General features: G+C 42.3%; 2 protein-coding genes across 4 annotated transcripts; both read left to right on the forward strand.

The window, feature by feature from the left end:
- Positions 1 to 1,568: 1,568 nt before the first annotated feature.
- zc3h10 (zinc finger CCCH-type containing 10) lies at positions 1,569 to 6,417 on the forward strand. 3 transcript variants are annotated; one of them, XM_027279275.1, is made up of 4 exons: positions 1,651 to 1,805; positions 2,334 to 2,440; positions 3,683 to 4,899; positions 5,459 to 6,417. In XM_027279275.1, exons 3-4 carry the CDS (start codon positions 3,751 to 3,753, stop codon positions 5,969 to 5,971), a joined length of 1,662 nt encoding a protein of 553 aa, XP_027135076.1. In that variant the 5' UTR covers positions 1,651 to 1,805; positions 2,334 to 2,440; positions 3,683 to 3,750; the 3' UTR covers positions 5,972 to 6,417. The 3 variants fall into 3 exon arrangements, with proteins under 3 accessions (XP_019132216.2, XP_027135076.1, XP_010744530.3); XM_019276671.2 differs by lacking the exons at positions 1,651 to 1,805; positions 2,334 to 2,440 and adding an exon at positions 1,569 to 1,644; XM_010746228.3 differs by lacking the exon at positions 2,334 to 2,440.
- Positions 6,418 to 6,932: 515 nt separating this feature from the next.
- On the forward strand, positions 6,933 to 23,908 carry esyt1b (extended synaptotagmin-like protein 1b). Its single transcript, XM_019276734.2, has 52 exons — positions 6,933 to 7,602; positions 8,641 to 8,682; positions 9,699 to 9,833; positions 9,945 to 10,018; positions 10,105 to 10,177; positions 10,305 to 10,394; positions 10,570 to 10,625; positions 10,801 to 10,921; positions 11,030 to 11,206; positions 11,427 to 11,509; positions 11,724 to 11,772; positions 11,864 to 11,953; positions 12,066 to 12,161; positions 12,677 to 12,748; positions 12,837 to 12,923; positions 13,026 to 13,175; positions 13,405 to 13,518; positions 13,593 to 13,769; positions 13,888 to 13,973; positions 14,065 to 14,113; positions 14,198 to 14,287; positions 14,378 to 14,473; positions 14,575 to 14,646; positions 14,737 to 14,823; positions 14,937 to 15,083; positions 15,714 to 15,820; positions 15,913 to 16,096; positions 16,197 to 16,373; positions 16,454 to 16,536; positions 16,711 to 16,759; positions 16,843 to 16,932; positions 17,094 to 17,189; positions 17,482 to 17,553; positions 17,914 to 18,000; positions 18,103 to 18,249; positions 18,336 to 18,466; positions 18,548 to 18,671; positions 18,758 to 18,852; positions 18,938 to 19,073; positions 19,710 to 19,886; positions 19,985 to 20,067; positions 20,519 to 20,567; positions 20,662 to 20,751; positions 20,925 to 21,020; positions 21,113 to 21,184; positions 21,279 to 21,365; positions 21,469 to 21,615; positions 21,715 to 21,857; positions 22,391 to 22,522; positions 22,612 to 22,714; positions 22,831 to 22,880; positions 23,150 to 23,908. The coding sequence occupies exons 1-52, from the start codon at positions 7,240 to 7,242 to the stop codon at positions 23,175 to 23,177; spliced, it is 5,511 nt and encodes a 1,836-aa protein (XP_019132279.2). The 5' UTR covers positions 6,933 to 7,239; the 3' UTR covers positions 23,178 to 23,908.
- The last annotated feature ends 2,206 nt before the right edge of the window (positions 23,909 to 26,114 follow it).

Genomic DNA, 26,114 nt, shown 5'->3' on the forward strand with positions numbered 1-26,114 from the left:
GGACATCAAAAGAAGAAATAAAACAGTGGACCTGGTACAAGAATTTTACAAAGAACTATACAGATGAAAAGTATGGGGAATATATGTACTTATATACAGACGGATCAAAAGAATCAAAAACAGGAGCAACAGGTGCAGCAGTGGTGGTTCCCAGTCATAATAACAAAGTATTAAAAAGACTTCAGATCATTTAAGTGTGTAGCTATGTGCAATGTTTGGCAATGACAGGGTGGATAGGAAGTAATCATTGTAGCGATTCAATCTCATCACTCTTGAGATTAAAAAACAGGGCAGCAAAAACACATCAGGAAATATTATATGAAATACTGTTGAGAACATCCAGATTAGCACGCAGGGGGGAAATAACTCATGTGGGTACCAGCTCATGTAGGGATATACAGGGGAATCAAAGCAGATAAATGGCAAAGGAGGCGGTGAAATTTTTAGATGCAATTCACAAAATCACAACTAGAGGGCAGGCAAGAAGATTGACTTCTTCTGGAGAAAGCTGCCAATAGCCAATTACTGGATACATTTAAAAGGACATAATGAAGAGCATCCAACAAAGAGAGGCTTGGAGATGTGTTGGGAAAAAAGGGGAAAGAGCAAAAATCAAGCTTTGGGTGGGTCAGTGAGGGAATAGTAGAGCAACTAAAAATACAGGAAATAGAATTCAGATCTAAAAATATGGGACATCAAAAGAAGAAATAAAACAGTGGACCTGGTACAAGAATTTTACAAAGAACTATACAGATGAAAAGTATGGGGAATATATTTACTTATATACAGACGGATCAAAAGAATCAAAAACAGGAGCAACAAGTGCAGCAGTGGTGGTTTACCAGTCATAATAACAAAGTATTAAAAAGAACTTCAGATCATTTAAGTGTAGGTATGTGCAATAGTATTGGCAATAGAATGAGTGAAGGAAGATAATCATATGTAGCGATTCAATCTCATCACTCTTGAGCATTAAAAAACAGGGCAGCAAAAACACATCAGGAAATATTATATGAAATACTGTTGAGAACATCCAGATTAGCACAGCAGGGGAGGGAAATAACATCATGTGGGTACCAGCTCATGTAGGGATATACAGGGGAATCAAAGCAGATAAAATGGCAAAGGAGGCGGTAAAGAAAGAGGAGGTGGAAATGAAAAAAAAAAAAGATCAAAAGCAGAAGGAAAAAGTTTAATATGGAAAGATTATAATCAATCAGTGGAAACAATATTGGAAATTCCAGGGAAAGGGGGAGACATTTATATAAACTACAAGAAGAAGTAGGAGAGGTGGGGTGTTGCACAGTAGATTGAATAGCACACTCAACATCCAACTGGTCTATGTAGATGTGTGGAGAGAGAGACAGTGGAGCATGTGATGGTTGAATGTCATGGATATGAAAGGGAAGAGATGATGGCAGAGAAAAGTGTCAAGAGTATAACAGAATGTGGGAAATGTAGAGAAGGGAGGAACATCATCATCATGGGATATCTTGTTTTAACTGGGTTAATTAAAAAGAATTTAAAAAAGGGAAATGAAGTAGTAAAGAAGTAAAGTCCAGAAGAGGGCGATATATGCAACTATAAGGATGCAGACTGCTGTAAAACACCAAAGAAGAAGATGAAGAAGCTGCAAGGAGAGTGGTAAACAGACACGGGGCCTAAAAACACACACACACACACACACACAGACACACACAGACACACACAGACACACACACAGCTCGTGATTTTCAGTGTGCACCAGGACGTGTCTCCGCGTGGAGCGTGTTGTTCTCCGGACCTGCTCATTGTCTCAGTTTTTGGTAAGAACAACATTAGCCTTTAGCACAGGTTAGCCCCACAGGTAACGTTCGCGCGAGCCTGGAAATAGTAGTGCCGCGAGCTCGCAGACTTTTATTAAGAAAGCTCACGAGCTTTATTTTGCACGCGGATAACTATGAAAATGATTTGAAGCCAGCTGTTTATTCTGTGTCGTTGTTGCTGCTCACAAAACCAGAGACAACAACAACAACAACAACAAGCCAATATTTACCAGGTGTTGTCACGTGTTACTGCTTCAGCCTCGCCTCATTCATAGATAGATAGATAGATAGATAGATAGATAGATAGATAGATAGATAGATAGATAGATACTCTAAGGAGGAAGAACATATGGTTCTACCCTTTAAAATATATACATAATGGACTCATGTGCAATAACTTGTGCAAATGTGACTTAATTGGAGAGAGTGCAATTATGGAATCAGCTGTTACAGACTGAGTCTCCTCTCTCTGCACAGATTATACAGAGGAATAGCAGTTGGAAGTAGCTGACTCGTTTTTTCCCATAGGAATGAATGGGAAAGCCTGAGGAAAAAAGAAAACATTTGGGAGACATTTTCAACAACGAACTGCACTGGCATACTTTCACCGAGAGACTTCATTTAAACTTTAAAATGTAGGTACTCTTGCCTTCTCTTCAGGGATTGACTAACACTCATCGACAGCTTTTACCGTTTTTAAACTATCAAGGCTTAAAGTTGAGCAGGTTTTTACTCAAATTTCTGGGTTCATAGTGGATGTGTATGGCGCGGAATGTTTGAGCTAGAGTGGATGACATCATCAGCTAGAGTGAGGAGCAGAGAGAAAAGTCAGTGAAAAAATAAAACGTAATCGACTACTGTGGCCTCAAATGCCCCACTACAGACATGATTTATACATAGAAACGTAGGAAAATTTGTCTTCTCACTCACATTCGTCTGCTAAAGCTGTCGGCCTTATAGTTTTGGCGTAACACACAAAGATGCGCGAGCAACATCCATCCACAGCCTCATAGACTGCCATGTTAAAAAGGTGGGAACATTTCTGGAGGAAAGCAGAAGTAACGCTTCTTTGAATCGCTCTAAAGGTCACAGTTCTTCACTTTATCGACACAAAATAACTATGTAGACGTTCAGGAAGGGCTCATGATTCTCAAAGTTAAGCCGGTTCAATGATTGGAAATACAGTTTGGCCAGAAATCCTTCCTGTTCAAGGGGTGGTCTCAGCATCTTTGTCAGCAATTCCAACTGACATTCTAACAAGTGCAGTAACTGCTCTGCTGATTAGGGCCGGCGTTAGCGCTAGCCATTAATTTTTAGCCACTAAGAATCAAATACATGTTAATTCCTAACATGCTAAGACCCCCGGCAACAGCCCACTCGTCACTCTGCAGGAATTTTCTAGTTGTCCATGATACTGAGAAGTTTGTGGAGCATCCTTCTTGCCACGAGCAGCTGCAGGGGCTCCTGAGCAGTCCCCAGCACAGAACCAGCCTTCTTGCTACCGCTGCTCCAGCAGATGGCTGCAAAGAAGACTGCACTTGCAACAACAGACTGATAAAACAAGCAACATCTTACTTCACACATTAAAGGACCCAAGCTTCCTCAGAAAGTAGAGTCTGCTCTGTCTCTGACTCTGTCTGTTATCCAGGTGCACGCCCCAAGTAGCTGTAGTCCTGCACCACCTCCACCTCCTCACCCAGGATGCAAACCGTGCTCAGGATGTTATGTCATAATGTTTCAGCTCTCACTCCCAGCATCGTTTACATACATATTAACTGTACTCCTAAAGTTACTGTTGTTTTTAATCTTTGCATTACTCCAAAGAAGAAAAAGCTATTCATGACTTCTTTACCTTTTTTTATGTCAATGTTTTCCAGGTCACGTCAGCCCCCCACCACCCCTACACACATGAGTGCCGTTTTCTCCTCGCGCTGGGCAGAGCGCCATGCCTGACCGGGACAGTTCCTACCTGTCAGGTGGTGGTGGGAGTGCTGGTAATCTGGGTGAGGAAGTAGGACCTGGGTCCGGTTTGGCAGGTGGCTCAACGGAGGGCAGAGGAGGTTCAGGAGGAAGTGTTGGAGGCAACATCTCTGGTTCTGGGAGCATGGGGGGAGGAGGAGCGCTTGGGAATGGCAACAGCTGTGGGAATGGTGGAGGTGGGGGCCAAGGTGGGGGACTGGCGTTGGACGGCGTCTGCAGAGACTTCATACGCAATGTCTGCAAGAGAGGGAAGCGCTGCCGGTTTAGACACCCAGACTTTAATGAGGTGCCAGACTTGGGCGTGCAAAAGAACGAATTCATCTTCTGTCATGACCACCAGAATAAAGAGTGCATGCGCTCCAACTGCCGCTTTGTCCATGGCTCTAAAGAAGATGAGGACTATTACAAGAAAACAGGAGAGCTACCCCCCAGACTAAGAGGGAAAGTTGCAGCACGACTGGGCCTGTCCCCCATGGATCTCCCCCACAGCCGTGGGGAGGTCCCTATCTGCAGAGACTTCCTGAAGGGGGAGTGCCAGAGGGGCAATAAATGTAAATTTCGGCATGTGAAAAAAGACTACGAATATGAGCCTTCCAGGGTTGGAGTGGGTGGTGTTGTGGGGCCAGGTGCCAGTGGAATGGTGAATGCTGGGGGAGGGATAGGTGTTGGAGGAGGAGTTGCCTGCGGAGGAATGCAAGGACTTGTAGGAGGTGGAGGTGGAAGTAATATGATGGGGATGGGCTGCCCCAGCCTGGGTGGTTGCAGAGATCCAGGTATCGCAGGCGTTGGGGGTGTAGGTGTAGGTGGGATGAGTGGTTGCCTGTCCATAAGTTCTGCAGGGCAAAGGCGATATGACAGGAGCTCATGCTCAGTGTATGACCCCCTACTTGAAAGTGGGCTCTTTGATCCTGGCTCCCTGGAAGCCTCTATGGACCACACAGCTCTACAGTTTAAGAGGCGGCGGTTGGAGGGCCTGCGTCTGGCAGATGGGAGTGGAGGTGGGCACTATGAGCTGGGAGTCCAAGCCGCGTTGCCACCACGTCCCCTGGAGTACAGGTTCCTGGAGGAGGAAAACTCCCTGCTGAGGAAGAGAGTAGAAGAGTTGAAGAAGCAGGTTAGAATGAGAGATTGACAAAAAAACATTAACAACTAAAACATTATTTGGATCTTGGAGGTATCCTAGTATGAATTTATACAGATGTGATAAGCTGCTCCTACATAAATAGTATTTCAAATCTAAATGTTTTGATAGCTAATAACAGATACAACTGCAGATTTCAGTCCAACACAGGATTGTTCTAAAAATAAAAATACCACAGCATCTGAGGACCAGCATATCAAGTTAACGTCTTCATGAAAAGGAAAAGACAACAGATCAAGCCATTTGCTATTAGGACAGGACGTTTGAAGCAAAGCTGAGGCAATTAGTCTAGTCAGTCGACATAAACTATTTTGATAAATAATTAATTTTTTGAGTAATTTCCCAAATAAATATCCTAAATAATGGATGTTTACAGCTTTTCTCCACCTTATGTGAAACTGAACTAACTAAACTAAATAACTTTGGTTTTTAGAAGGTTGATCAGACAAAACATTACAAAAAACAAACATAAACATATTTTCTGATCCATGTCTCATGTGTGTCTCGTGTGTGTCATGTGTGTGTGCCTCAGGTCTCAAATCTCATTGCCACCAATGAGGTTCTCCTGGAGCAGAACGCCCAGTTCCGAAGCCAGGCCAAGGTGATGACGCTGTCTTCCACCCCTGCACCCACTGAGCAGAGTCTGGCGCCCCCTGTGGGTGCAGTAAGCTCCTACAATCACGGCATCGCCCAGACTCACACCACCCTCAGCAGCGCCGGACTGCAGCCTCGTCCCGTCACCCAGCAAGACCTGGTCGCTCCTACCGGCGCCCCCGCAGCACCCCCGTCAAATGCCGCCCCGCCCTCGGCCCCTCCGCCCCACCTCAACCCTGAGATCACCCCCCTCTCAGCCGCCCTCGCACAGACCATCGCTCAAGGGATGGCACCACCTGTGTCTATGGCACCGGTGGCTGTATCCGTGGCACCGGTGGCAGTGTCCATGACACAGCCTCTGCCTGGCATCACCATGAGTCACGCCACCACCCCGATGGTGTCGTACCCCATTGCGAGTCAGAGCATGAGGATCACCACTCTGCCTCACTAACTGCTTACAGGACTGTAGTACCCATAAGTCAGACTGTAGCATCCTGAACAGGGGTTTTTAACATTGATGCTCTTCTTTTATGTTGTATTATTGAACAGTGACTGTCTGTACCTATAACGTCTCCACCAGAGGGCAGGATAAGGACATCTCTCCCTCACCCTGTGTTCTGTGGCATCATCTCAAATGCATTTTTTTCCTACAGACTGACTTTACTGATGTGTGAACAGCCTTTTGTACCAAAGGGATCTTTTCAAACTGGCACCAAAAAAAAAAGGCAACAAATTGTAAATACATGAGATCATCTACACTGTTTGAACCATTTCTGCAAGACTGTCCTGCCACGCTTGTTGGGGACAGTTTGTGTTTCTATTTTTGTGGATTGTTATGGTGTAAATTAACTTTGGTACTTTGCACATTAAAAAAACAAAACAATAACTAACACTCAACAATTAATATTGTCATCATCTGTTTCTTTGCATGCATGCACAGGTCAGATATGTCCAGAGGTAAAATATTCACACTGTGACATCCCATTGCTTGAGTTATTTAGGTGGAGTCGCATTGTGTAAACTTGAATGCACGCACACACACACACACACACACACACACACACACACACACTGCTTCTTCAGTAGCCACATATCCGTGTGGCTGTGCAAACAAGTCGGTGTTTGTGCAAGCCCGAGATGATGGCCTCACACCGGATTTAGGGGGATTGGAGGAGAGTGCCCAGTCTGCTGTTTTTAAAACAAACAGAGATGGACAGCTTGGATCACTGTGTTTTCATCTTTTAAAAATATAGCTGCAGGTTACTTTTTTTATTAGACACTGCATTTGAATGAACACCCACAGTGCCGTAATGCTGCAGTAATAATGCTTATTACCAGCAGTCTGAGGACTGCGTCTTGACGCAGCAGTGAAAGAGTCACATATGCGTTTTTTTCCAGACAGTGGGCGTGTTTTCATCCAGATAACGGGACTCGGTGAGGACCAGAACTTCGTGTCAGTCACTTCCTCTGGACCTCTGCTTGTTCAGTAAAAAAAACTTGCTCCAATTCACCATCAACAACTTTAAAATCCGGAACGAAGATGAGAAGAATGGTGAAGTAGAAGCCCAGGGGCGCAACGAGCACCGACACGTCTGTTCAAGCTGTGGCATGCTGCAGAAATGAAACGTTAAAAGTAACAATTTAACGTTAATTTTTCACTTTTTTTTCTTTATACAACCATAACGTAATAGTGAGATTACTGCTTCAGAAGATACCACTATGCAAAGCGACAAAACCGAGCCGGGTGAGTCCAAGGGCGCCGAGAGTCCGAGCGCAAGCGACGCCGAGAAGAAGGCGCTGTGTTCCGCGGAGGCTGAAGCTCCCAAACCCAAGGGGATAAGTGCCGTCGCGGTGCTCTGGACATTTGGGAAATGTCTTGGAGCATTGCTACCCGTCTACCTGGCTGGTTACTACCGGGTTAGCACCAGTCTGTTGGTGTTCGGGATGATGGTGTACACGGGATGGAAACATGCCCGAGAAGCCAAAGAGGCACGCCTGAAATCAGCCATACAGTTCATCAGCAACGAGGAGGAGTACACATCCAGGAAAGTGTCCAAGATCAAGAGAGATCTGCCTGCGTGGGTGAGATATGACCCCGCAACAGTCAACGTGTCTTCTACCATCACAAATACTTACCAAAAAAAAATCCACATTGACCTATAGTATGATACATATCACATACAGCAAGGTACACAGCAGGGAGTCCTTAAATCATAATATCATGAAGTAGTATACCGAGGATTGTGACAAAGAGTGTGTTTCCAGTAAACCAGCACAGTCATGGCCTATTTTTAAACTGATGGCATCACTCCAGTCTTTTAATATTGTCAACTTTTATTGTGGAAACGTTTGTAGGATGATCAAACTTGTAATTTTAGGTTTATATGAGAAAGGGTTTAGGAACACTGCTCTTGAAGTCACCAATGAAGTCCTGATTGTAACATGCGTGCCACCAGGAGTGCAGAAGTTCCTCTTTTTGTTTCATGCAATTTGCTCCCACATTATTTCTGCTAAAGCAGTTTCCATGTTTGTTTCATGTCAAGACTAAACTTGTTTGAAAGGATTATGGGGAAATTCATGGAGTGCGTTGCAACAACAACACTCCAACCCTTTACCTCTTTATTCAGTATTACCTAAAGGGTGGCTGGAAATTTTATTTTGTTAGTATAAAGCTCTTGATTTGCATGTCATACATCCTGAGAGTATATATGCACCCAAAATGAAAATGCAGAAACCCACATGGGGCTGTTTTGACTCAAAACATCTAGCCACACCCAGCTCCTGTGGATCACTTTTTTTTTCACCTAGTGATTACAGTGATTGCTTGCATAACCACACAGCGTGCACAACACCACATTAAAGTATTTGTAAAGGGGGGCATCACCCTGTTGCTCTCTGGTGTCGCTCTCCAGTATGCATAGAAAATAACATGTTCAAATTTGATCTGTTAATCCTGTTTACCTTTTTTTTGTTCTAGAAATATTTGCTCAATCTAAAAACCCGGTGCAGGATGATATAGTGCTTTTGATGACATTTCCAGACCTGCAGCAACATCGGCTGAATGATTTCCCTATCCTGTTGTGTTTTCACCAACATGTACCCTCATTGTTTTTCCTCCAGGTCAACTTCCCAGATGTTGAAAAGGTTGAGTGGCTGAATAAGGTAAAAACTGTTTTCATATTTTGCTCCACCATATGGCCACCTGCAGAAAAAGATATTGCTTTTTTTTTTCTCCTCCCTTCTAAATTAAGCCCACAACAAACACAGCGTTTGTCTGCTCAGTTGTCCAGCTGTTGTGCTGACTGACGTCTGTGCAGTCTGCTGCCTTAATAGCTGCTGCTGGCTGATAGATGGTAGCACGGCTGCTGTTGCTGCTATGTTCCAGAAAAAGGCCACACCCCCAGTTAGTGTAGCCACTTTGTCTGTACTGCAGAGAGCAGGCCCACTGCCAGGCAACCCTCAACATTTCCATTTCATTGCTGGCAGGCCCCGCAGGAAGAGGGAGGAGCTGCTCAGCCCCCTAAACTAAATAAAACTGCAGCCATTGTCCCCCCTCTCCCCAACCCCCATTTGCTTTTGTAGCTCAGAGAAACTAAGACCATTAAAACAGATGCGCAGAAATAAAAGTATTCACACTAACAAGACCACGGGATCTCAGTGCCAGAGAGCCAGACAAAGCAGTGGTTTGAGATTTGTTACTTGAGGGGGAGGTCAGCAGATTTCCTCGTTATTCAGGCTTCATCCTTCACTGGAGCCGATGACTCACTCTCCACTTATGCCAGACTGAAAACCAACTCTGGGCTTCACACAAGTGTACAGTGCCTCTGCTTTTTTCCCCTGAAGAAATAAAGACTTCACGTGTTTATGTAGCCACACTGTGTAAAAGGTCATCACGTGTAGTGCACAGTATTCACAGGATTCATTGTGGCTCTCTGGCACCAAAGTAGCTGACCAATGGCTCAGGAGACCCAAATGGCCACAGCTGACAGCTGTCTCTGTCGTTCTCCCGTTATTGCTTATGGAAGCCAAGGCATTTGACAGATAGTTTTGTTGCTATGTGGCTAAAATGACAAGTTCAAAAAGTTGTCTCTGGTTACAGGGGCCAACATTGTATGTCAAGTTGTGTCATACTAATAAAAGCAGCTTCTAACCAAGCACGTTGTTGCTGGCCTGCCTAGGTGCTGCAGCAGGTGTGGCCCTTTGTTGGCCAATACCTTGAGAAGCTTCTGGTGGAAACCATCGCACCATCTATCCGAGCCTCAAGTACCCACCTCCAGACCCTCAGCTTCACAAAAGTGGACATGGGAGACAAGGTGATGCCACTGAAAGCTCAACTACGACACGATACTGGCGTAAATATTCGACACAAATTATGCATGGTGTTTATATCGTGCAAACAAAGTGTGTTTTTCTGTTTGCTCCAGGCCATGAAGGTCGTAGGGATCAAGGCACACACAGAGAACGACAAAGGCCAAGTTCTGCTTGATCTGTATATTAGGTGAAGGTTTATTAATTCCTCTTTGTGAGTCACCTCTAGACTAGAAGGCACGATTGAAAGTGACACTTTTGTTCTTGCGTCCTCAGCTATGTTGGCAACGTAGAGATCAACGTTGAGGTGAAGAGATACTTTTGCAAAGCTGGAGTCAAAGGAATACAGGTCTGTCAGAGTAACATGTCATTAATACAAAGCCCAGCTAAAGGGAACAGCAAAATGCAGATAATCTGCCATTTTTTAAGCATTCATCCATGGTTTTCACAAACGTGCGTTCTGCTTCTGTCTTCAGCTACATGGGATGATGCGTGTAATCCTGGAGCCTCTTATCGGAGACGTGCCCATAGTGGGTGCGGTCACCATGTTTTTCATCAAGAGACCTGTACGTCCATCTCCACTCACCTCCATTTGTCCTTTTCTCGTTGGCCCTCATCCCCCATTCCTGTGACTATCATGTATCCAAGAATAGTCCCGTGTGCCTTTCAAGCTATTGATTTCTCAACGGTCCTGATTTATTCGCTACATTCAGCACATTCCTCTGTCTTATCTCTTCCCAGAAACTGGACATCAATTGGACCGGACTAACTAATTTGTTGGACATCCCTGGACTGAAGTGAGTCATGCTGAGATAACCTTTCAGTGGTTTACACTTCAGTGATAGCCACAACCTTAAAGTTAACAGAACCTCACAATGTTTTATTAATGTGTGGGTTTCATTATACAGTGAATAGTCAATAGAGAATACAGCTGTACATTTCCGTTGAAATGCCATTTCTCTTTTGTCTCAGTATCATGTCTGATAGCATGATTATGGATGCCATTGCCTCCTTCTTGGTGCTGCCCAACCGCCTGGTTGTCCCCCTGGTTCAGGGCCTGCATGTAGCCCAGCTACGCTCTCCTTTGCCCAGGGTAAAGCCTGAATATGAACAGACTACAGACAAGATATATGAAAGAGAATATACATATATACATTCACATCTCAGTCAACACCCTATATCCACTTTTTCTTTCTTTTAGGGAGTGGTACGCATCCACCTACTGGAGGCACAGAATCTAGTAGCCGGGGACAACTATGTGAAAGGGGTTATGGCTGGCTTGTCTGACCCCTATGCCATACTGAGGGTTGGCCCTCAGACCTTCACCTCCAAACATATTGACAATACACATTCTCCCAAGTGGGAAGAGATGTATGAGGTAACAAGAGTTTTATGAAATGTTTGAAGTTTGTGTCATCATTACTCCACGTGTAAAGGTGTTTAAAGACTCAAATCATGTATCATTTCACTCTGTTCTGTATTTGAAGGTCTAGACTGTTACAGCACTGTTCATTTTCATTCATGGCCAAATGAGGCCCACGGCTAGCTTCCATACAAATCGTCAGTCTTCATGTCCTTGTATGTGTCTGGTACATCAGGTCATAGTCCACGAAGTGCCTGGTCAAGAGTTGGAGGTGGAGGTATATGACAAAGACCCAGACCAGGATGATTTCCTGGGCAGGTACATATGCATAGTTCATGTCTCTTGTCTGCTTATGTTTAATCTCGCATTGTCACCTTTCATCTGTCACCTTTCATGGCCAGATGGAGACAACACACAACCTCTTTTTGGAAACATATAATTGTACTATTATCCTTTTTTATTTTCATCAATACATTTGCTCTTTCATCTTTTTTTTATTTAATTCTGTCTTGCTCTCTTCCTCCCCATGTAGGACCAAATTGGATTTGGGCATTGTCAAGAAGTCCATAGTTGTGGATGATGTAAGTAAGGTGTTGTGATTTCAGTCACGGTTTCTATAAGCAATGTGTTGATCTTTGGGTTTTTTTTGTAAATGTATGTCTGCCTCCACAGTGGTTCACTTTAAAAGACACTCCGTCAGGACGGGTTCATTTCAGGCTGGAGTGGTTGTCCTTGCTGGCTAGCACTGATCAACTAGAGCAGGTTTGAATGAGTCATTTCTCCTGATATATTATTCTAAAGTGCTTCTTCTAAAGTGGATATTTGTGTTCCATTATTTATTTATAAAACTACATATTTGATAATTCTCCTCTAGACCCTGAAGAGGAATGAAAGCATCACCAGCAAGGCTGGTGATCCACCGTCTTCAGCCATTTTGGTTGTGTATCTGGACAAGGCTGAGGCACTTCCTGTGAGTCAAATATCTCTACCCTGTGTTCGTGCCTGGCTCAGAGCGGCTTCCTGTGTGTGTGTGTGTGTGTGTGTGTGTGTGTGTGTGTGGTTGAAATGAGGCAGAACCGTAACTGCCACCTGCCTGACATTCCTCAAAGCTGCAGCATTGGCCTCTAAGCCCTGTGCATTCTATTGTAGTGTGTATGAGTGTGGCTAACTTTATCCAAGGCATGTCCCACTGTGCTACCTGCTGCTGTGCTTATCACACAAAATGGAGCAGCAGTGGCAAAATATTTAGGATGAACTCAGTCTTTGTGGTTTCTTTTAAACTTCCATGTTCTGCCACGTGGTACGGTGCTTCCTGTTATTTATTTGTGCTGTTGCTATGGCACCCTATACACACTATTATTCACATCCACCTCATGTTGTCAGAATGGTAGATAAGTCTATTTTTTGCTCTGCTCTTGATTACAGAATGCCATTGCTCACATGCCTTACTTTGTAGTCATATTTGCCTTTAACTGTGTCTTTTAGATGAAGAAGGGAAATAAAGAGCCCAATCCCATGGTGCAGTTGTCTGTGCAAGACATCACAAGAGAGAGCAAGGTATATCTGCTGGGAAAGCTTATTATAATACTGCTGGTTGTTTCTTTTAGTTCTACTTTATATGCATCTTATTTATTCTTGGCTTTAGACTTGTTACACAACCGTTAATCCAGAGTGGGAGGAAGCGTTTACCTTCTTTATCCAGGATCCACGCAAGCAGGACATAGACATTCAGGTAACAGCCTATAAGACTATCTACTCTGCCCTTCATGTTTGGTATTCTGAAAGCCAAACGTGTGTTCTTATTTTGGCTTTTCTTCATGTTAAACCAAATCAGGTGAAGGACGCTGACCGTGTGCAGACTTTGGGCAGTCTGACTATCCCGCTGTCCCGTCTACTGTCCAATTCGAATCTTTCTCTGGACCAATGGTTCCAGTTGGACAATGCCGGATCTGCCAGTCGTATCTACATCAACACAGTTCTCAGGGTAAATGGCAGGACCCAGTCACTAATCCTGTACTGCATAAGGACATTTAATGTCTGATGGATACACTAGAAAGTAAATTAAAACATCAAGAACGATGTGGGAGGTTATTAAACATAAAATTTGATTTTGGTAGAACCTTTTTTGATGTGTAATGGTATCTGTAATGGAAATTTGGGATATTAGTCACTTTGTTTTTTTTCTGTCTCTTCTCTTTTCTTTTATAATATAGGTCCTGTGGTTAGATGAGGAACGTATTCCATCTGATGTGTCATCTAATCTGGAGGCTGGACTGTCCAAACTACTGCCCCAGCAGACGTCCCCTCATCCTAGCTTTGCCACAGAGGTAATAGAGGACTGCGCATTAATGACTTAGACTTAGGAATTACACATATTCTAATGAGTTTGTATTTTTTTCAGGGGCTGCTTAGAATTCACGTATTGGCCGGGCAGAACCTTGTTCCAAAAGATAACCTGATGGGGGGCATGGTAAAAGGCAAGAGTGACCCCTATGTCAAGATCAACATTGGGGGTGAAACATTCACAAGTCAGGTTATCAAGAGCAATCTTAACCCCACTTGGAATGAGATGTATGAGGTAAACAGCTTATTGAAAGAACACAAAGAACACACACAAGTTACTCACACACAAACACATACATACATACATACATACATGTAGTCCTTTGAAATTCGCAACTTTGTTCAACCCTCAGGTGATTCTTACCGAGCTGCCTGGCCAGGAGCTGCATGTGGAGGTGTTTGATAAAGACATGGACATGAAGGATGACTTCATGGGCAGGTACAACAATGCAATAAGATAATTAAATGATCAAATAAGATGAATGGATTCATTAAAGATGCATTCTAATTTCGTATTTACCAACATACAGGCTGAAGATCAGTCTGAAGGACATCATCGATTCTCAGTACACCGATCAGGTGGGATCTTTGTTGCCAAACACATTTCTGCAAGTTTAGCTCCAAAGAGTGGGACTGTAGTAATATTTCCTCTTCTCTTTTCAGTGGTACAATCTCAGTGATGTGAAGTCTGGTCGAGTTCATCTGGTGCTGGAATGGGTTCCAAAAGCTTCCGAGTCAGACAGATTGGACCAGGTCAATACTCCCAGATAAGTCGCACCACATTAATGTACCCTTTGCTTGTAAGTTGGATCCACACTGACTGATTCTTTCACGTGTCTGCAGGTTCTTCAGTTCTATTCCAGACAGTCCTACCAAAATAAGACAGTTCCCTCTGCAGGCTTACTGTTTGTTTTTATTGAGCAAGCAGATCGCTTACCAGTAAGTCTTTTAATACTGATGTTAAGGATGATGTCAGGAGAAGCAATTCATGTTTATAATTCGTCCGCCTTTATTTTTGCTGTCTGTGTGTCTCTCAACAGGTTAAGAAGAGTGGCAAGGATCCAAAAGTGGGAGCAGATGTTACTCTTGGAAAAATATCTCGGAAAACCACCGTAAGACCTCAAACCTCATTCCCTCATTCACATTCACAAGAGTGACAGAATATCTGTAAGTAATACTGACCAACTCTTGCATCTTCAAAGGTGTGTGATCGGACCACATCACCTCAGTGGAATGAAGCATTCTGCTTCCTTGTTCAAGACCCCAGAGAAGATATTCTTGTCGTTAAGGTATGATGGCTTTGGTGCATAATGATACATAAGATACAGATGCAAACAGTGTGATCTCTGATATATACCAAAATAAAACTCCCATGCTAACATACTGCATTGTATTTCTCCAGCTATCCCACAGCTGGACCTTGCCCCTTGGTTCCCTGGTGGTGCCTATCAAAGAGCTGCTCTCTGAACCAGAGCTGGTCCTAGACCAGTGGTTCCATCTGGATGGAGCCTCACCTGAGAGTCAGGTTCTTCTGAGAGCCGAACTCAAGGTAGAAGAATTGTCCATCCGTAGTTTTCTCTTGTTTGTTTTATAATTAGTGCCGAGTGCCTCCCCATAGCGAGCAAGCTATGACGTGCATTTTGGTTCCGAATCCCGTGCTATTACTTTTCAAAGAGACTGCCATGTTAAAAAGGCGAGGAAAGTAACGCTTCTTTGAATCGCTGTAAAGGTCAGATTTCTTCACTTTATCAACACAAAATAACTATGTAGACGTTCAGGAAGGGCTCAGGATGCTCCCAGTGATTTCGGTTCAATGATTGGAAATACGGTTTGGCCAGAAATCCTTCCTGTTCGAGGGGTGGTCTCAGCATTTTCTCTCTCTCTCTGTCAGCATTTCCCACTGACATTCTAACAGGTGCAGTAACTGCTCTGCTGATTAGGGCCGGCAGCCAGAAGCCTGTCTTTGAGTTTTTATTTTTGTCTGTATCTATATTTCCTTTACTCTGTGTAACTATGTGTAACATGTCTTACTGTTTCTTTCATATCTGTTTTACCCACATTTTCACTTTTATTTGCTCATAAGACATTTGAGGCAGTTCTTACATTTTGTATGTGCTTATATTGATATATACCAGCTGGTTAACAACGTGAAATAATAATAGTCTCAACTCAATTGCAGATGCTGATTCCTAGCAAATGTCCAGGGGCCACTGACAAGGTTAAGGTCACTTCAGTGTCAGACCCTTCCCCTGCTCCGCAAAAACAGGAGACAGACACAGTGCTGAGGTGAGCTGAGTTCATTCAAAAGGTCTGCCCTTACTTCCAGTTTCTCCTTTTTCTTTAACATGTTTTTTTATTGCTACTCTTTGTATTCTCAGGTCAAGTTCAGTAGACGTTCCTCCCACAGAGACTGTTGTCTCTTCGGTAACCTCACGTGAAGATGATGACGTGAAGGAAACAGCAGCTGATGTGATTGAGGAGAAGGTGGAGGAGGAAGAATCACCAATCCCTGCTGTAGCACAACCTCCTCACACTTCCCCAGACCTCGGCTTTGCCAGCGAGGTAACATCACAAAATAATGATCTACAGTAGAAGATACATGCAACAGGACAGGAAAAAACAAAAACGTATCGATACAAAGTTAACTGATCCCTTCCTGTAGGGGCTGCTGAGAATCATCCTCATGGAGGCCCAGACTCTGGTTGCCAAAGATAAAATGATGGGTGGTTTGATAAAGGGCAAGAGTGACCCCTATGCCAAGATCAATGTCGGAGAGTTTGCGTTTAAGAGCAAGGTAATCGACGGGAATCTCAACCCGGTCTGGAACGAGATGTACGAGGTGCGTACGAAGGAATGTGTGAGTTGATTTGCTCCGAGCATGATTTTAAATGAATGATAATACTTCATGTTGTCTCTCAGATGGTGCTGAGGCCTCAGTCAGGACAGGAGGTGCAAGTAGAGCTGTATGATAAAGACATGGACAAAGATGACTTCCTGGGCAGGTAAGACAGATCATGTGGTGGAGTTTGATTTATGGAAAAATTACTTTCAATCATTGTTTCTCAGCTCAACAATGTTGTACAGCATTTTTTCGAGTCGGGTTTCACTACACTACAGATTTACAGATCGTCCATTTAACGTGTGACATTGTCTAAAATGTGCAAAAATGTTTCCAGATTCAAAATCAGTGTGGCAGACATCATCCAATCCCAGTACACAGACCAGGTTAGTACTGCTCTATTCCATCAGAGTTATTCCCGTGGTGTAAGCATTGGCTTTAATTCAGTAAGCGTATGTCTCTGTTTCAGTGGTACACCCTAAATGACGTGAAGTCTGGACGTGTTCGCCTGATACTGGAGTGGGTACCAGCAGTGTCTCATAACGCCACCTTGGATCAAGTTAGTGATTTGTTTGTTTGACATATTTCTAATCTGTATCTTTTGCGCCGCTTATTCCTCCCACATTTGTCCTTTTTCCGAATATGATCTCCTGCTCAGTTCACTACGCGCATCAGTGCTGAGTCACTGTGATGTATTTTTGATTCGATTCTCTGCTGCAGGTGATGCAGATGCAGTCTCTACAGTCTTACCACAACAAGGCCGTTCCCTCCACAGCCCTGCTCTTTGTTTATTTGGACAGAGCACACTCATTGCCTGTAAGTCCCATGTAATTTGTTAAACTGAAAAACACATGTTGGAGTTTTAGATAGACAAAGCACATAATATTAAACCTTCTACTTCTAATTAAGATATTGTTTGTTGTGCTGGATTGAAATAAAATAAAACTGAGGAATAGTTGTGGTTTGCTGGGCAACAGTAACTGTTGTTGGTTTATAAGATGCAGGGAGTGCAAGTCAGACATGTTCAACCCATTTTTGGATTAATTACAGATAGTGTATTCAAACTATTCACATCATTTTTTTGCACTTTTTGTTTTTCTATGTCCAGTTTAAGAAAAGTGGAAAGGAGCCCAAGGCTGCAGCTGAGCTTGTGTTTGGTAACACAACTTACAAAACCAAGGTATGAGACTGGTAATAAACTCATTATGACAAGCACGCACCCTTAGTTTGCAACTATAATTTCATTTCATCTTCTGTTTTTTTTTTGTTTTATCAGTTAAATGTTTAGGCAGTGTAATGTCACGATAAAGTCTCTCTCACAGTTTCACAGAAACCAAACAAGTATGTGGTAAATGGTTTAAATTCCTCTGGGATAAATTACTCAAAGCTGCTATATTTAGAATTTGAAGAAGAACAAACCTGGCGCCCCCCACTGGTGGCATTGAAGAGGACACGATTGAATCTATTTCAAAGGAGAAACAACTCGTGCAATGACTACATATCCTCAACCAACTCACGCCGTCTCTTTTTCTATCTGAAGGTATGTGATCGCTCCAGATCACCTCAGTGGAATGAGTCATTCTACTATTTGGTTCGCGACCCCAGAGAGGAGATGCTCATAGTGAAGGTGGGTGTATGTATGTGTGTGTCTCACGCTGCTCAGAGGAAGCATTTAAAGGAACATCTCCACCTCTGACTGACATTATAAACGTGTCCTTATCTGCTGTAGTTGTCAAGTGCATGGGACCAGCCTATGGGATCTCTCGTAGTCCCTGTGAGAGAGCTGCTCTCTGAACCGGAGCTGGTCATGGACCAGTGGATGCCCCTGGATGGAGCCTTACCTGAAAGTCAGATCCTACTGAGGGCTGAACTCAAGGTAGGAGAACGCACGCACGTAGGTGAATATATCCATTGTCATTTATACTCATTTATAACAACCAGCTGCAAATGTATTATTGACAGATCCTGAGCTCGAGGATGACTGAAGCTCCACAGCCCTCTGTGACTGCTGCAACGAAGGAAGAGATTCCCTCTGAGCCCACGTTCAAAGCAGTCATGGAGGATGAAAAAAGCTCAGAGGAGCCCACGCATGAGTGAGTGTCGTGAGCCGGATTTTTGACATCAGAACTCTGCAGACCGTTGGTGTTATTCAAAGTGTAATTATGTATCTTCAGATTGGTGGCAGAATCCAGCCAGTTTGAAGCAGCAGAAGCAGACGCTCCAGCCTCCACAGAAGACGCTACACCCGCTGAACCAGCTGCCACTCACACCACACTTGATCCATTCCCTGCTGCTGCAGTGAGTCGTAGCACATTGTCAGTTTGTCGTTATGTTTAACCCCGTCTACTTGCACCCTTTAATAACCTTCATGCAATTTTGGTCAGCTGGTGGAGGAACCAACAGATCCAGAAGAGCATCCGTCACTGCCAGAGGCAGCAGTTAAAGGAAGCTTTGAACCTCAGCAGATACAGACAGAGGAGTGAGTTCCACCAGGCCATATTTCATCAAATATCCATACAATGGAAGAATGGAAATAAATTAAATTTGTGTGTGCTTGTGTGTAGTTCCGGTTTAGACAACCTTGCTCATGCCACAGTGACTGGTCTTCCTGTTGACACCGTGGGGCCGGCGGAGGTCACAGAAATCCCCAAAGCTGTTCTTCCACCACACACTGACCCCAGCCAGGACTTCGGTAAAGAGGTGGGTTTAGTAGGTTGCCTTGGTTAACATAGTGGAAGTTGAATAATAAGCGTCCACCTGCTGTACACTATTATTTGTTCTTCACTGTTCTTTTTTTTTGTGTATTTGCATTATTTGAAACGAGAAGGAAACACCGATGTTAGCAGTGTACAGTAAGGTGCAGGCTCTTCCACCTCTCTGTCAAAGTGAACACTTTATGGTGTTAGGGTGTATTGTTATAGTGGAGAGCATAAAAGATGTCAGGTCCAGTGTTCCATCAGCACTATGTTTCTGATAATTGATCACATTGACAATACATTGATGTCTTGCCAGTCATTCATTGTCCTCCATTTGCATGAGTTGATGCTGCTGGGTCTCGTCCTGTCACGTGGGTTTTTCTGAATAACTCCTCTGTGAATGTACCACTTCCTCTTGTCTTTAAATATCTTGTGTGTCATGCCAGCTAGAATAAAAAAAAAAAAAGGATTTCCAGTCTCAGAGGTTCGGAGTAAAACATACCAAAGTATGTTTTATATTTAATTTCTTCAAAGTAGTCTCCTTTTCACTTTGATGATAGCTTTGCACACTCTTGGTATCCTCTCATGTACGCAGGCTTCTTGTCTGTAGTATGTAACACTTGCGCTCTTCATCCTGCAGGGGCTGCTGAGGATTCACCTGCTGGAGGCTCAGAATCTGGTGGCCAAAGATAACCTGATGGGTGGCATGGTGAAAGGCAAGAGTGACCCCTATGTCAAGATCAACATAGGGCAAGTCGCATTTAAGAGCCATGTTATCAAGGAGAATCTCAACCCGACGTGGAATGAAATGTATGAGGTATGAAGCATCTTTCGGTTTAAGTATCACTGACTATCTGGATTTCACTACATGTGTAGTATTTTGTACAAATATGTGTTTTTGTTTGTTTTTAACAGGTGGTTTTGAGTGGACACGGCAACCAGGAGATCAAATTTGAAGCGTTTGATAAGGATTTAGACGCCGATGACTTCCTTGGCAGGTGTGTTTCATGTTTACTTGTCAGTATAGTTTAATAAGTAACTTATATTAGTGCTCCAGTTTGAAAGGTCACGTCCTGTGTACGCTGATCTGCTTGGTAAGAATTTTAACAGCATTACATCTGTGACTTTGACATAATTTTGCTCTGGAATGCAAGAATGCATAAAATAAATAAATCTTTCTGTTTTATTACAGATCAAGTAAAAAAGTAAAATAAAAAAAATAATAATTTTGTAATTTCGTTCAGGACCAGCATGCTAAAGAAAGAAATAGAAGCCATTCATAGTGTAAACTTTTAAACCTTTTTAAAATTGTGGGTGTATTTATGAAATATTTACACATACCTGAAGTGATCAGCATTAACTTTTCTGCTGCTTTTATTAGATTAAATGCAGGAAATCTTTGTTTCTGGTAGTAAGACTTTAAAATCTTGTCAAATTTGATGTTCACAGATTCAGTGTTCAGCTAAATGAGGTCATCAGATCCCAGTACACAGATCAGGTTTGTCAATAATTGTTTCTATGTGGTTTCTAATCTTCTTGCTGCCAAAAGGTGTTGCCCTGCTTCTTTCACTCTAACTTTGTCTCTTTTGCAGTGGTACACTCTAAAAGATGTGAAGTCCGGGCGGGTTCACTTGATACTGGAATGGGTTCCTACAGTGTCACATTCAGTCACACTTGACCAGGTCGGTCCTTACGAACGTTTAGCCTCACACAGCTGATTCAACAATTTTTTTTTAAACGTGGACTACTGAACTGTCTCCTCCTAGATAATGCTGTTAAGTCACATTCCAACACACACACACACTTTTATGGCAACATAATTATCAGGCTTGACTGGCTGTGCTTCATGTCGCAGGTACTGCAGCTTCAGACTCTGCAATCTTATCAGAACAAAGCTGTCCCCGCCGCTGCTCTGCTCTTTGTACATATCGAGAGAGCACATTCATTACCTGTAAGTCACCTGCAGTTTATTTACATACTGGCAGTAGACCATAAAAATGTTTCCTCATATAATCAAACTTGCTGCTCTGTCTTTCTCGATAGTTGAAGAAGAGTGGAAAGGAACCCAAAGCAGGAGCTGAGCTTGTTCTGGGTGAAACAACATACAAAACCAAAGTGAGATTCTTACAGCACGGTGCTCCATAATCAGTCTGATAGATGAATTATTAGTGCAATAACTCTACTATATTTTTTCATCATCTCCTTTAAGGTGTGTGACCGCAGTACCAACCCTCAGTGGAATGAATCTTTCTACTTTCCGGTCCAGGACCCTAAAAAACAGATGCTTATTTTAAAGGCAAGACAATTATTCACATTCTTTAGTTGGAAGGATTTCAATCTCACATCTAACAGCAGAGTGATTTTTTAAAATTCTCTCTCTCTTCTCTCTTGCATCACAGTTGTCCAGTGGTTGGGACCAGCCAATGGGATCTCTGGTGGTACTGGTCAAGGATCTGCTTGCAGAGCCAGAGCTGGTCCTGGATCAGTGGTTCCATCTGGATGGAGCCTTACCGGAGAGTCAGATCCTGCTGAGGGCTGAACTCAAGGTGAGAAAGTAAACTCATCTATCCACACACACATACATGATGTTTAGTATTAAAAAACTATTCAATTAAAAGAAAAACGATTTTTTCTGTTTTCGATAGATTCTAGAGTCCAAAATGGTGGATCTGATCAGTGCAGGGACTCTGCCCTGTGCTGCCCCTGGTCCTGGAAATGGACAGGTGAAGCTGTCTCTGTCATATGCTTCGCAGGAGAAACAGCTCAGCGTCGTCGTCCATGCCTGCAGGTCTGCTTCCTTACACCAAAACACGTCAGATTGTGTCCTCGTCAATTACGTACTGTTTGCAAAATCATACTTACTTGAAGTCTTCAGATATTCAGATATTATTTCAAGATTGTTTTCCATTAGATATTATAATGGCACAACTTCAACACCAGCTTTAGCTTTGAGCTCGCCATGCTGCAGCATCTAACTTAACACAGTCCACAGGGGGAATGATATGATGTCTCATATTCAGGAATGCTGACCGTTCATTTAGACACGTCTGTATACTGAAAGGTTGGATTTTATTGACTTTAGTTGCCACATCTTGACGAATCAGTGTAACTTGATAAAAATAGTTTTAATATGTTTAAAAAAAACATGTATGTGCCCCATAAGAAAGACCTGCAGTTTAACAAAATGAGGACATTGTTGATGACAGCTTAAATTAAAAAATAATATATGTACAAGGATTATACTGCTATAATAACTGTTTGATATGATTCTACTTTAAAGTGTAAAATTATGGAAGATATGCTTTCTTGTTCTGTGCACAGAGGTCTGTTGTCTCAAGGTAAGGATGGTGTGGACAGCTATGTTTCCCTCATGCTGCTGCCAGACAAAAGTAAGGCCACCAAGAGGAAGACGGCAGTGAAGAAACGAGACCTCAACCCAGAATACAATGAGAGGTAATGAACTAACTGTATCGCCTTTGTAATTCCTGTCCGGGTTCGTTAGTGTTCGCATCTGATCGTGTTTTTTTGTCAATTTCTTCAAGGTTCGAGTATGGTCTGCCTGTGGATGAGGCAAAATTCAGACGCCTCAGTGTATCAGTGAAGAATAACTCGGCCTCGTTCAGGAGCCGCGACGTCATTGGACAGGTCGGTCTGAGACCTGGCTGTATACTAGTGCTAGCCAACTTACATTCATTGCATGTTTAAAGTGTTCCCTTGGTCTCTGCTTATACACACGTTAATATGTCATTCCTGTTCTTTAGGTGCAGATCGAGTTGGCTCAGCTTGACCTGATTTCCGGTGTCACAGAATGGTGAGCGGAGCACATTGAACTTTCTCCAGACTGCATTTCAGTTCATGTGTTGAGTTTGCAGGCGGCTGCAAAACTTTCATAGTTTCCTCACTGACGAGGAGCAGAAGCTGCAGTCAGCTTGGGTTAATGATGTTTTAAACCATTAATTCAAACCAAGCCACTCCTAAAGCATAAACTCTATCCGCTGCTATCCATCTATAGTTCAAAGTGTTCAACGATTGAAGTCACAGCCGGTTTTTATTCCATTTTCATCCTTCTGTTTATTCCAGGTTCACTCTGAAAGACGAAGCCGACTAGTCGCTCTGCTTGCCGATGTCGTCGTAGTACAAAGATGATGATGTCGTCACTCAACTTGGTGTTATCCCACTGCTGCAAATCACACTGATGCCTTCACCTCCCACCTTTACAGTACCACTGTGGCAGCCTTACCTGCATCCACCCAGCTCTCTGTGTACTGACACATAATATAGAATTAGACTGCACTGTATATTTACGTAGGTCAATACTCTCACCGAGGATAAGTAGGTTGAAGTAGCTAAACGCAGAGTTTACAAAGATAAAAAGCAAGTTTGTACTGAAGGTCACTTTACTATATGAAGAATTTAAGTTTTTAAGATTGAGTGCAGCAAGTGAAAGCTAAACAGGCGCAGAAAGAATGAAGTCATATTTCTTTTTCTTCTTTTTTTGTTGTTGTTGCAAGAATGTTTTAAATCAGCTTGAAGTGCAGTAACGTTTTAAACTATAGTTTCAAGTATTGCTCATAAATGCCAATTCAGTATTTTGGATCCGTTTTATGACTTACATTGGCGTTATTATATATATCACAGCACTTGAAATTGCTTTTGAAAATATTTTTTTTTTAATATTTTTTTTTCTTTTCTACAAGACGTATTTGTTACACCCGTGTCACAATTAAATCATGATATGTTTGATTTTTCTTTTTTGTGTATATTTGCAAAGCTTATGCTTCAGATCTGATACCGTTTGTTGAAAGGTGGTAACAAAAATAAATGATTTTGCACATGTCACTTGCCATGAGTTATAATTTAAGAGTTTTATTTGTGATATACATTGTTTTATTACCAGGTCTACTGTATATGCTTTTTTATAACTTCCCTTCTTTAGTGATTTGATAGAGCCAGTTATTCTGCTGTGATATACAGTGGATAATTAAAAAATGTAAATATTAGATACTGAGGAGGGGTGGCTGTGGCTCGGGTCATCTAGTTCAGTCGAAGTGTTAATAGGCAAGATACAGAACAACAAATTGTTATTGTGTGTGTATGAAGATTAGCTTATTATTATTATTGAGAGTCACTGCTTTGACTTTAACATACACACAGTTGCAAAGCTGAAGTTTACTGGAGGATTTGTGTCATAGTAGACACAGAGGATAAAGCAAGAACACTGAAAACTTCCATTACAGTGGGAGGGAATCATCGACCTTCCCGTCACAAGCTCACTTCTCTAATCTTTAGGCTGCCACTCCCACAGTACCACAGTGTGGAAATATTCTGTTAAAACTAAAATGTGAAATAAGCAGACTTACAAGTAGCATCTAAATATATTACATAACAAAAAAAAGAAATTATTATGCAGAAGCACCCATTCTGTGATAAGTTATATATTATATTATTGGATTATAATACTGATGTAAGCATCACTACTTTATGTACTGCTAGATAGTGTCATCTATAATTCACACTTTCACACTAGCGGGGTAAACACAGGTGTTACCAGTGATACTGATTAAGGCTCCTTCCATTCAGGCCGGACAGAGTGATTTTAGATCTATTTTTTATACAGTTTTCTATTTGTATCAAACATTTTTTATTTCTACGGCCACTTTCTGTTTTTTATATAGTTTTGTATAGATTAGCACGGGTTAACTCTAACATATTTAAATCCTATGCAAATGTTTAAATTTCGCTACAAATGTTTAATCTCTCTGTACATATTTAAATTTATTTTAGATCTATCTCAGGTTAATTTCAATGTATGGTTACTGTGTTTGTTATGGGATTTTTTAAAGAAAAACCCTTAAATATGGAAGACTGGATTCAAAGTATCAAAGTTGAATTTATTGTTTTTGTACAAGAAGGAGCGTTTAACAGCGCAACACACAAAAAGGGGGTTACAGGTTCTTATACTTTTTTTTAATGGGCTGTCCCTGATACAGATAATATCATAACATCCTTTTTTGGTTTTCTGCTCAGTAATGAGCATTATGTTTCATATCCAAATGGTACTTCCCTAGCCTATCTCTCCTGTCTTGTACTATTGATTTATAATTATCTCTCCCTGCCAGCCTCAGTAAATCAGAGGCCAAATAAGGGAAGTGCACGAGATATGCAAAAGACAGGACACACACACACTATATGAATTAAAACACCTGAACCCCAGTATAATCCTAATATTTATGACATGTGTTATAGGTTAATTATAATGTATGTTCAATGTATGTTTGGATGCTGCTACTGGATGCTTGAATCTCCTATCTATCTATCTATCTATCTATCTATCTATCTATCTATCTATCTATCTATCTATCTATCTATCTATCTATCTATCTATACTAAATCTGCAGTAGTAGTAATTAGCTGTAGTGGAGTAAAAACTACACAATGTCACATTAAAGTAAAGTAATAGTAAAGTAATAGTAATAGTAAAGTAAAAGACCCATCTCGATCATGTTTTTCGTTCTATTTTACCATATTGCAGCCTACCTTCCTCTGCAGGAAACCCTTGTAACAGAACTAAATGGCGCAGACGTGACACTGTCCATCAAAGTCGGTATCTGCTATGGCCCTCTCATTATAGCCAACTTCCCACCCATGAAGGCATCAACCCTACCATGTCTTTACATCTGTCATCTCCACCACTACCTGGCCTGGAATGTTTAACCCATAACCAACTTTCTCACTCCCATCTTCATAATCACAACACCGGAACGCCTTTCACCCCCTTCATTCAGCAAACATGAGCTCCAGCTGTCATACAATGTGATAAAAACAAACATACCTGTTTAACATCTTACGGTATAAAGCCACAGATTACACTATACCGTAAAATATGAATTCTGTGCAAGGAGACAACACAACATTTCATGAACATGTTCTCTGAGAAAAAATTATGTGGAAATACTGTAGTTGCCATCTGGTATTGACATTTTACATGTGCTATACACAAACGGTGCTATCACAAATCTGTCTCACACAATCTCGCCGAGAAAAC

This window comes from Larimichthys crocea, chromosome VI (genome assembly GCF_000972845.2).
Source record: "Larimichthys crocea isolate SSNF chromosome VI, L_crocea_2.0, whole genome shotgun sequence".
Lineage (NCBI taxonomy): Eukaryota > Metazoa > Chordata > Actinopteri > Sciaenidae > Larimichthys > Larimichthys crocea.

Excerpts from the sequence above, each read along its gene's own strand:
- zc3h10 (XM_019276671.2), top strand. The coding sequence starts at position 3,751 with ATGCCTGACCGGGACAGTTCCTACCTGTCAGGTGGTGGTGGGAGTGCT. Across the intron at positions 4,900-5,458 it reads TAGAAGAGTTGAAGAAGCAG|GTCTCAAATCTCATTGCCAC; the intron begins GTTAGAATGAGA and ends TGTGTGCCTCAG.
- esyt1b (XM_019276734.2), top strand. The coding sequence starts at position 7,240 with ATGCAAAGCGACAAAACCGAGCCGGGTGAGTCCAAGGGCGCCGAGAGT. Across the intron at positions 16,097-16,196 it reads ACCTCGGCTTTGCCAGCGAG|GGGCTGCTGAGAATCATCCT; the intron begins GTAACATCACAA and ends CCCTTCCTGTAG. Across the intron at positions 21,858-22,390 it reads GTCGTCGTCCATGCCTGCAG|AGGTCTGTTGTCTCAAGGTA; the intron begins GTCTGCTTCCTT and ends TTCTGTGCACAG.